Source organism: Salarias fasciatus, chromosome 15 (assembly GCF_902148845.1).
Source record: "Salarias fasciatus chromosome 15, fSalaFa1.1, whole genome shotgun sequence".
NCBI lineage: Eukaryota > Metazoa > Chordata > Actinopteri > Blenniiformes > Blenniidae > Salarias > Salarias fasciatus.
The window spans coordinates 24689450-24701051 of NC_043759.1; the positions used below are offsets into that span (position 1 = coordinate 24689450).

The window sequence follows — 11602 nt, forward strand, 5'->3', positions numbered from 1 at the left end:
CTCATCCACCTCCATTTACACTTTATCCATGTCAGAGTGGTGCTGTAGCAGATCTTTGATGGTTGAGTGCAGAGCACAACCTGGTCAGGCCAGCAGTCCATCACAGGACAAAGAGAAAGACAGAGAAATCCTACACAAGCACAGAAAGAACATGGAGATTCCACATGTAAGGGTGAGGTCAAGAGGTCAAGAGTCTCAGCTCAAGATCTGGTTGAAAATAACACAGAGGCAATGATGTTTTCACCATTTTCATGTTTTCACAGTTACCGCACTAACTTAAAACTGCCCATTTCAGCTGTTACATTCAAAATATTTGTGCTGCTGTGCTGCCGAAGACCAGACTACCCTGCATGAAAGTTAAAGCGGTTTCATTATACTGTGGAAACAAGACTAAAGAGGCAAAAATCACATGAGGAGAGATGAAGCGTGCCAGCCAACGATGTTGTAAATCAAGACAAGTTCGTATTAGTAAAATCACCTTGAAATATTTTCCCAGAAATGATCATTTTAAAAGCTGATCTGAACCACTTATAGAAAAATGCATAAACAAATGGATTGAGCATTGAATTTGACCATCCAAACCACTTGAAAGCCTCAATCATAGGAACTGGAATTGCGTTTTTGCTCAAAGGGTAAAAAGACATGCAAAGAAAATAGGGAGCCCAGCATGTGAGAAAGATCCCAACAACTATAGCCAGAGTTTTGGTGGCCTTGCTCTCCATCTTATTGACAGGTGCTCCACACTTTGTTGCGTTCTGGATGCTGCGAGCCTGTCTCAGCGCCACCGTCAAAATCTTGAGATAGAGTGAGAAAATGATAGTGGCGGGGATGTAAAATCCAACAAAGGTTCCTACAATAGCAGACTTTGTGTTTTGGAAGATGTTACACCTCATATTTGACGGCTTCTGGTTTATCCCACGGAGTGTGATACCTATACCCAGCAGAGCAGGGGCGGCCCAGCTCACCAGGATCATGAGGGCAGTAACCCGGGCATTCATTTTACTTCTGTACGTGAGAGGCTGACACACCACATAGTATCTGTCAATAGAGATAAAGCACAAGTTCAAAATTGAGGATGTGCACAGAAACACATCAAATGTGCCTCGGACCTTGCAGAGAAAACCTGTGAGGTGCCAGCATGAGTTAACAGACAGTATTGTGCTGAATGGTAAAACCAAAACTCCAACAAGCAGGTCAGCTACAGCCAGGGAGAGGATGAGGTAGTTGGTCGGAGTGTGGAGCTGTTTGAAGTAAAATATGGAGATTATTACCAGAAGATTTCCACATGTTATCAGAACTGACAAAGAGCCCACGAACACACACAATAGAAGTGAACTAATAACAGCTTCGTCAGGCACATCTGCAGCTGATTCATTGCAGAGATATTTGTCTTGAACAGCATCGGTCCGGTTGACAGATAATTTAGCTTCCATACACAAACAAGCATCAGCAGTGTAATCTTTGAAGCACAGCTGTCCAGATCAGTCCAGTGAGTTTCAGTTAATGTGCGGTGTGTGTGTGTGTGGTGAAAGCCGTTGGACTCTGTGACTCAGAGCCACATACGTGATTCACATTTATTCATCAGGGGTTATTTGCATATCAGTGTCAAAGGATTGATTTCCATGGTAACATCTGTACAGAAGCTACTAAGAAAACGAGAGGACATGGATTTTTTCATGTATCTGCTGAATACTTTCTCAGTGGTAACCTTTTAAATATCACAGATGATTTCCAGTAAAAATATATCCACAGTGACAAACCACAGCGTACCAGAGCTGGTAGAGCAGACTGGATTTCGGGAGTTGACAGGACCGGAGCTGACTGGGCGACTGGAGGCTGGACAGCCAGAGGGAGGTCAGGGTGCAACAGGAGACACAGGAAACAGGGACAGACAGGGACAGCATATCAATCAATTTATCAATCAATTTATTTTTGTATAGCCCAGTATCACAACAACAATTGCCTCAGAGGGCTTCAAGATGTTACATGGGTTGGTAAAAATAAAAACAGTGAATAAGCATAATGTTAATATGTCAAATTCACAGTAACGAGACAAAACGAAGCAACCACCGCCTTAGACCCTCACATCCGGCAAGAAAAAACTCCAAAAACCCAGTGGGAAAAGAGGAAATCTTGGGGAGAACCACAGTATGGAGGGATCCCTCTCCCAGGGACGGACAGCTTTGGCAACAGCTAGCATGAAACAATAAAAAGTAAAGCCGAGGACTATGTTGAGTACAGTCCGTTGGACGGTCCAGCACAAGAACTACGGATCCCAGAAGTAGAACCGAAGCCAGTCCGCGGGCAGCACCGACAGGAGTGTCCTCCCGGTCCAGACGGAGCTTGTTCGTAGGCCCTCGTAATAGTGGAGTCAGCAACTGAAACTCGAGAAGATTCCCCCTCGAAGGGGGGGACAACAGGTGAAAAGCAATGAACGGACTAAAGGGAATAACATTCAGACATTGCAGGATAGGGCTCAGTTCACCGTACTTCCCACAGCATTCTAGCTCCTAGGGCAGCTTTTAATAATGATGGTTTAGAGTCCCTAGCTGACCTGATCATAGGCTGCATCGAAGAGAAATGTCTTGAGCCTAACCTTAACTGTGGAGACTGTGTCTGCCTCTTTGACACCACTTGGAAGCTGGTTCCAAAAAAATGGCGCCTAATGTCCATTTAGAGACCCTAGGAGTCACCAGTAACCCTGCATTTTGAGAGCGAAGTGCTCTGATTGGTTGATAAGGCGTTAAAGCATCTTGGAGATAGGTCGGAGCCATCCCATTTAGGATTTTGTAAGTGAGGAGAAGGATTTTAAATCTAACTCTAAACTCGACAGGAAGCCAGTGAAGAGATTTTAGAACGGGAGTAATGTGTTCACGTCTTCTAGTTCCGGTTAATAATCTGTCGGCCGCATTTTGAACCAACTGAAAGTTTTTTAATGCACTTTTTGGGCAGGCTGCAAGAAGGGAGTTGCAGTAGTCCAGTCTAGTAGAAACAAATGCATGGATGACTTTTTCTGCATCGCTTTTAGGTAGAATGTTTCTTATTTTAGCTATGTTGCGCAAGTGGAAATATGCTGTTTTACAAGCCAGGTTGAGGTGTGATTTAAAGGAGATATCCTGATCAAATAAGACCCCGAGGTTCCTGACAATAGAGGAGGAGGATACACTGACGTTATCTAAGGTGATAATCTGTTTGGATAGACACTCTCTCTGTTTATGGGGGCCTAGTATAATGACCTCTGTTTGGCCAGGATTAAGGCGGAGATAGTTCGTAGTCATCCAGGATTTAATTTCTCTGATACAGTCACTGAGTCTGTCTATTTGATTAGTTTGATCAGGTTTCATAGATAAATACAATTGTGTGTCATCTGCATAACAATGAAAATTGATATCGTGGCTTCTAATTATGTTCCCTAAAAGAAGCATATATAACAGAAATAAAATTGGCCCGAGCACGGACCCTTGAGGAACCCCATAACTGACCTGGGAGCACGGTGAGGACTGTTGGTTAACGTGAACAAATTGGTACCTATTAGATAAATAGGATTTGAACCAGCAGAAGGCTTTTCCTCTGATGCCAACCTCACATTCTAACCTCTGCAGGAGAATATTGTGGTCAATTGTATCAAAAGCTGCACTGAGGTCTAGGAGAACCAGGATTGAGACTAGCCGCCAATAACAAGTCATTAGTGACTTTAACTAATGCAGTCTCAGTGCTGTGACAAGCTCTATATCCTGACTGAAATTTCTCGAATAGACTATTTTCCTGTAGGTGGCAGCGAAGCTGTTTAACCACGACTTTTTCCAGGACTTTTGAAATAAAAGGCAGATTTGATATCGGTCTGTAGTTAGCTAGAATATCAGGATCAAGATTAGGTTTTTTCAGCAGTGGTTTGATTACTGCAAATTTAAATGACTGTGGCACATAGCCATTTTCTAGAGACGTATTTATTATACTTATGATCGTATTTAAGATAACTGGAAGAATTTCTTTGAAAAGCTTAGTTGAAATTGGATCTAGGAGACAGGTCGAAGTTTTAGAAGACATTACAATCAAAGTAATCTCAGCCCCACCTACTGATGAGAAACTGTCTACTATTTCAGGTGGAGGCAGTGGCTGGATTCCCTGAGCCTGTTCTGAGGAAAGCGCTTCACTGATTTTACCTCTAATGGTTATGATTTTATCATTAAAGAATTTAAGAAAGTCATGGCAGTTTAAAGATTCTGGGATTACTGGTTCCACTGCAGTATGACTGTTTGTCAGTCTGGCTACAGTGTTGAATAGAAACCGAGGGTTATTTTTGTTTATTTCTATTAAACAAGAGTAATATAATGTCTTGGCTTTAAAAAGAGTTTGTTTATAGCTTAGCAAGCTACATTTCCAAGCCTTCAGAGATTGTTCTGATTTAGATTTACGCCACAGTCTTTCTAATTGCCAAGTTTTTTGTTTGAGAACACGGGTTTCAGAATTAAACCATGGAGCAACGCGCCTGGGTCGATTGATTTTCAGCTGCAACGGAGCCACTACGTCAAGGGCAGATTTTAGTGAGTGCATAGCACTGACAACAAACTGATCACTATTATCACCACTGGTCAATAAGCTCATTTCTGTGAGTTCACAAGATAATGCAGCAAATGCAGGCTGGATCAATTCTTTGTACCGAGCCACAGATTTTTCAGATAATGTCCGTATCAGCTGAATTTTATCTTTTTGAGCACAGTAGTCTTCAATCAAAACCTGAAAAATAATAAAAAAAATAAATGGTCTGAGAGTATGGGCTTCTGAGGGAGAACATTTAGGTCACTGACTTCTATCCCATATGTTAAGACCAGATCCAGGGTGTGCTTGTGACTATGAGTGGATTCATCAACATTTTGAGTGAAACCGATACTATCTAATACTGCAATAAACGCATTACTCAAACTGTCACCAGAATCATCCACATGGATGTTAAAGTCACCTATTATAAGAATCTTGTTATGAGCCAATACTATATTGCTTAAAAACTCTGCGAACTCAGTTATAAAGTCAGAGTAAGGACCAGGAGGTCGATACACAATAATTAATAGCACAGCCTTTTGATTCTTCCAATTTGGACAAGTAAGCGTTAGTATTAAGCTTTCAAAAGAGTTGAATTTAACATTAGTTTTGGGTTTAAGAAGAAGACTGGAGTGCGATATCACTGCCACACCTCCACCTCGACCTGTTGATCTAGCTGTTTGGAAATTAACATAGGTTGGGGGGTGTACATTCATTGAGCCTCACATAGTCATCTTGCTGAAGCCAAGTTTCTGTTAGAGCAAGGAGATCAATGTTATTGTCACCGATAAGGTCATTAACTAACAGAGATTTAGTGGAGATTGCTCTAATGTTTAGTAGACCACATTTTATGTATTTCCTACTGGAAAAGTTATTCTGTCTCATACAGGTGTTAAGCTTTTTACCCATTGACTTTTTTTTTAATGCTTTGAGCACTATGGACAGACACAGTCTCTGTTTGCCTAGGTAAACCTCCATGCTTGCATATAAGGGTGGGACACAGACAGGAGCAGGAAACCCAGGCTTAATTTGAAGACTAAATACACACACAGATATATTTCAGTTCATTTAAATTAGTTTGAATGGTGTGGGACTGATGAATTCTTCGCAGAGCAGAGGCAAGAACAGAGAAAGGGTGTTTTGTGTGAATATTTCACAAGTCATGCACAGTGCTGTATTCAACGCGACATTTTGAAGTGAAGCTTTGTTCATCTCTCCACCGTGTTTCGTCAAATACACTCCAGTATCTTACAATCTTCACGGCACATGATGCTGAATAACATTAAACAATATAGATAGCATTACCATTGATGTTATTGCCTTTGGGTTCTCATTTTCCCTCTTTTTTTCAGAAATGCAGTGTGAACATGGACTAAGATGAGATAATGAGTATTGAAATTCAGTGAGTGACTTATCAAAGGTTTATCAGGCCTATTTTTTTTTTTTTTTACTAGATGAGAAGGTCCAACATTAACTTTAGATCGCTAAGATTCTTTGCAGACATTTAAAAAAATTGAGGGGAAAAATCCCTCACATCTTCAGCATCTCCACAACTCAACTGCTCATGTTTTGATGAGCACAAGAAAGCAGGATCACATTACACCTGTTTCAAAGGTATTGCATTGGCTTGTCATGTTGTTTTGGATTTTAGTAGATTTTTAAACATCTTAATGCTGTTGTGCCGTTTCAGATTTAATTTTGTCTTATGAAGCATTGCCTAGCACCGGCCTGTCAGTTATTCCCACCATTAACACAAGAGCCTGCAGTGAGGCTGCTTTACAACACTGTGCACCACGTCGATGGATGAGTCTGCCAAAAAACCTGAGGACTCCAAAGAACATTCATATTTTTAAAAGCAGGCTCAAGGCCCTTGTTTTTAATAGGGTTTTTAAACAAATTACAGCTGTGGTTGTGGGGCGTGCTTGAACTCGAATGCGGGGGGAAGAGAGGTGGTGGAGCTGGCTGCAAAGGAGAGGTATGGGGAGGGATCATTGAGATCACCTGTGGATGTTTACTGATTGTCTCTCCTCCCCTCTTTCCTGTAGTGCCAGCAGAGGTTTAAAGGGGAGACCCTCCACCACCTCTCCTTTGCAGCCAGGAGTAATGTGTGCTTGGACAGAGAATTGTGAAAAGAGGTTATTATGATCCCTGCTGGCAGGGTGTCTTCTACATAAAACAACAGAGCTATTAACAGAACACTGCTGTGTGTACAGGTCTGCATGTTTAAACAGCAGCAGCTTAGTATCCTTACCTGGTGGTTTAATGGAGGTGACATATACAGTATGAGAGGTATGGATAAACACATCATCAAAAGTTTACCTGCACTAAATTTACAATAAAGCCTGGCGATTCTTACCTCCCAGCACCAACAGCATTCACACATTAAAAGTACAAGATGACGTCAGTCAAGTTTCAGTCAACTTTGTGCTTTGTGCAGCATCTTGTACAAAAGGTGCAACATACAAAAAATATATTTGATAGGATTTATTGATTTAATCAAGCTTTCGAAATAGAAGGAAATGTTTTTGTGGCATGTGACAACAGCTACTGAGGCTAAAATATCTGTGCCTTTTCTTAGTGATTTGCAAAATCAACTTGAGCTGCTTCTATGAAAACATAGTTTTCTCATCACTGAACAGTAAAGGCCAAAGTGACAATGGCCTCATTTTCTCTAGGAGTTCAAAACATTTGCAATTCATTAAACTGAAACATTTAAAACATTTTTTGTTTTAGTCTACATAATTTTAATCTGTAAGTCCCGAAAATTCAACAACACAGTCTCATCATATATGGGGATGTTTCTTTTTCAGCCCAGTTATAATAGTTATCACAATTATAACTTTGAAAATGCTTGAATCTATATCATTTATAAGTGTAGGAGTAGCTGATGAAATCTTTTCAGTGTTTTTCAGTTTATTAGAAATGCAACTGGCAATACAAGATACAGTGAAGCGGCATTTATGGAAAGTTACAGATCATGCCTTGATGGTAAATCAAGACAGCCTTGAATTGGAAAAATCACCCTGAAATATTTTACCGGAAAAGATCAGTCTGAAAGCTGATCTGAACCACTTGTAGAAAAACCCATAAACAAATGGATTGATCATTGAATTCGACCATCCAAGCCACTTGAAGGCCTCAATTATGGGAACTGGCATATCACTACTTAAAGGATAGAAAGACGTACTGAGAAAATATGGTGACCAGCACATGAGATAAATTCCAACAACTATAGCCAGAGTTTTTGTGGCCTTATTCTCCTTCTTACTCACAGCTGCTCCAGGCTTTATGGTACTCTGGATGCTGCGAGCCTGTCTCTGTGCCACCGTCAAAATCTTCAGGTAGACAGAGAAAATTATAACAGCTGGGATGAAAGAGAGAAAAACAGCTCCTATAATGGCTAACTTGGAGCTTTGGAAGATGCTACATCTGGTAATAGAGACACTCTGTTTCAGGTTCAGAACAGTTGAAGTGATGGTAATGAAAGCAGGCATAGCCCAGCTTACCAGGATCATGAAGGCAGTAACCCGGGCAGTTATCTTAGTTCTGTACGTGAGAGGCTGACAGACCACATGATATCTCTCAATAGAAATAAAGCACAAATTCAGAATGGAGGCTGTACATAGAAATGCATCAAAGAGGTCTCGGATCTTACAGAGGAATCCTGTGAGGTGCCAGCATGAGCTGACAGACAGTATGATGCTAAAAGGTAAAACTAAAACTCCAACAAGCAGGTCAGACACAGCCAGAGAGAGGATGAGGTAGTTTGTTGGAGTGTGAAGCTGTTTGAAATACATGATCGAGATTATGACAAGACAGTTTCCACACATGATTAAGACTGACAGCGAGCCCACAAACACACATAACATATAGGAGGTGATCAGAGTCTGCATGGACACATTTGGGCTGGATTCATTGCAGAATAGTTTGTCGTGAACTTCATGAGTCCTGTTGAGAGAGAATTCAGGATCCATGCATGGATCAGTAGAAGCACAGTGGTAAATTCATTTGCAGCTGCCTGCCTTCACTCAGGAAGTACAAACACAACCAAGCCAGTTTTTCTCTGTGGAGAGAAGAGAGAAATTTTCAGTTATCCAGCATTCATTTTTTGTCCCTGGTCTCTGTGACTGTTTTTCTTCCTTCTTGTCCTTTTTAGCAGCTAAGGCATAAAATATTACATAGTTGAGAGCCTGTAAGTGTCAGAGCAGCTTTTGCTGTAGCAACAGGAAGAGGCTGGAAATCTCCTCTTTTCGAGGTCTTTATTGGAAACTGGCATGGCTGCTGGAAACGATTGGGGTGGGATGATTCAGAGAGAGAGAGAGAGAGAGAGAGAGAGAGAGAGAGAGAGAAAGAGAGAGAGAGAGAGACAGACAGACAGAGAGAGAGAGAGAGAGAGAGAGAGAGAGAGAGAGAGAGAGAGAGAGAGAGGAGGGGGCAACAGACAACACCTTTATTGATGACATAGCAAAGTTACATTTACAACTCAGATCCAAACACTAAAGGTCAGTGTCCTTAAAATGCTTCATCCCTCTGGTTTTGTGTGGCTCTGCAAGTCAAAATATTTAGTTGTTTTGTCATTAAGGCAGACGGACATTGAAATGTCCCTCATCTACCTTTCTGTCCAAGCGCAGTCCTTCATTCACAATGGTTACTGTGGCATTTTGTATAAGACAATATAGAAGAAGAAGAAAAAAAAAGCATTTCACAGTAAGAAAAACCTCAAAGGTTTCACTTCACACAATGCATTCGTACATCCTAGGAAATTATTCTTTATTCACAGACAAAGTAACTTCCCATCCATCAGAATTGAACATACTGTAACACAAACAAACAAACAAACAAACAAAAAAAGTAAAATGATATGTAGCCCACAGTGCTGTAAATAAAGATGGAGTTTCACAGCTTATCCTCCTGGTTTCATGCAAACAGATCCATTTCTGGTATTCATGGTATTGAAATGTGTTCTTGACTAATTTTGACAGTTGAACAGATGATTTTGCAGGTGATGACTGATGCACTGAAACGAGGCTGATGTGTTTTGGAGAGAACAACTATTAGACTGAGAATGAATCAACCAGATTGGATCAACTTGACATATTCACTTGGAAATTGTGCTAAATCCAGCCTTACTGTGCTTAATCATTTGCTGTTGTGAGCAGTTGCAGAGAAGTTCAGAGATTTGCCCATGATGTTCAGAGAATGTAACTTCTGTTGCGAGAAATGAGCCAAAACAATGGAGAAAAACTGTAAAGCCAGTTAACTCAAATGATATCAGGAAGTAATCAAACAGTATTGAGCTTTGGAGCGTGATGTCACATAAACGGGGCGGAGCCATTTTTAATGTTTATCCGCCATTTTGAAGGGGTACTACAAACGCGCTGCAGTGCAAACCCATTAGAAGTTGGAAAAGTAATGACAAAAATGGTTCTAAACTGCTGTGTTGCTGGTTGTAAGGCTCACTGGCATGACCGGAAGGGCAAAAAAAAATAGATAATGGGCTCTCTTTTTTTGGTTTTCCCGCTTGGAAGCACCGTATTATGTTACTAAAAGGCAGCGGCTTGCCTGGATCGCTGCTGTTAGACGTGTGGATATAAAGTTCGATGTCATCCCAAGATATCTCTTGATATGTTCCACACATTTTCATTCTGGTAAGTTCTTGGTATTGGTAATGAATAAGTTAATCTGTCATAAATTACTCTGTCAGTTAAACAAGCTAAGCTAAGACTAGCACATGGCTAATTAATTATTGTAAACAAAGCCCTCCTGCTGCCACTCCCCATCCTGGCAGTCGGACTGACATTTTAGTGAGTTTTTCCACAATCATAGCATCACCTCTCAGGTGGAGGTAAATCAGGAGGAGCTCTTTGGAAGAATTAAAACGGGAATTAAAGGAGAAAAGGGAAACGCTGTCTGGAGGAAGCTTGCAGCAGCGATGAACAGCGTCATCTGGACGAACGGACCCGGCTGAGGTCTGAACAGATTATAGATCCGTTAATTTAACCCTGATGTTACAAATAATGACGCTGACTCACGTTACACAGCTCAGAGTTTTATTGTTTCGTTTAATTATGTCTCAGAGCCAGACAGCGGCACCGTGGCCAGGTCTGCTCCCCACAGCGGGACGGTCCCACCGAGACACACCCAGCACCGGACCAGTGCCGAGCGGGACCCAGACCGAGCAGGACACGGGACCGAGTGGACCCGGGACTCAGGCCACCGAGGGCGGCGCGTGCCACCTGCTGTCGGTGCAGCTTAAATTAAAGAATAGAAGTCTTAATAAAATGTTTGACTAAACGTCCTCTGTCTGTATTTTATCTCCCTTTAGCTGATATGTTATTTTCTGGGCTGCTGGCTTCACACCACTGAGTAAATTAATAATTTGCTACACTTTAGAGTTTATTTACATTTCAGTAGCGGTTCTTCAGGTCCTGTCTCCTCGGTCCAGCCAGTCCAGGCTCTGCTGGTTTCCACGTCGGCCCCTGTCGTGGCGCAGGCGCATCAAAAGTAACTCTCTATCACCCAGTGCAATATTGTTTAAAACTGCCAAAATAAAGTCCCATCTTTTCGGGGCTAAACAGCAGCGTTTCCCCCGCTGGGTCTGAAGCTGCTCCGCAGCAGCAGCGTCTTTGCGCTCTGTTAAAACAGCTCCTCTCCGTGGCAGGATGGACTCAGCGAAGTTATTGAAAGTTAAAAATCCTTCATTAATACCACAAGAGGGGATATTATTAGATGTTCTGTAATGGCATTATTTTATTTTTTATTCTTTCACTTTTTAATCTGCACTGATTATCTGCTGCTTCTGCTTTACGGCGTGTTTGAGATGTGCTTTTCAGCTCCGCCAGGTTTTTTTCTGCACTACACCGTAAATCCACACTGAGTCAAACTTGCGTACACGATGTCAGACCTGTCCTGAGATGTCGTAAGAACGAGGTATCCTAATTGTGCATCCGGACGCAATCGGTCGCGGTAGCAACTCTTTTCTTTTGCATTTTCAAGTGTTGTCATAGTTTGTTTTGATTTCTCTACCCCTTCAAAATGGCGCCGTCGTCCCATAATGCATTGC

At 41.6% G+C, this 11602-nt stretch overlaps 2 protein-coding genes across 2 annotated transcripts; both read right to left on the minus strand.

Moving 5' to 3' along the window:
* Nucleotides 1–449: 449 nt before the first annotated feature.
* On the minus strand, nucleotides 450–1433 carry LOC115402356 (trace amine-associated receptor 1-like). The gene has a single exon (XM_030110864.1). It carries the CDS (start codon nucleotides 1431–1433, stop codon nucleotides 450–452), a length of 984 nt encoding a protein of 327 aa, XP_029966724.1.
* A 6099-nt stretch (nucleotides 1434–7532) lies between these two features.
* Nucleotides 7533–8513, minus strand: LOC115402357 (trace amine-associated receptor 4-like). The gene has a single exon (XM_030110865.1). It carries the CDS (start codon nucleotides 8511–8513, stop codon nucleotides 7533–7535), a length of 981 nt encoding a protein of 326 aa, XP_029966725.1.
* Between the last annotated feature and the right edge of the window lie 3089 nt (nucleotides 8514–11602).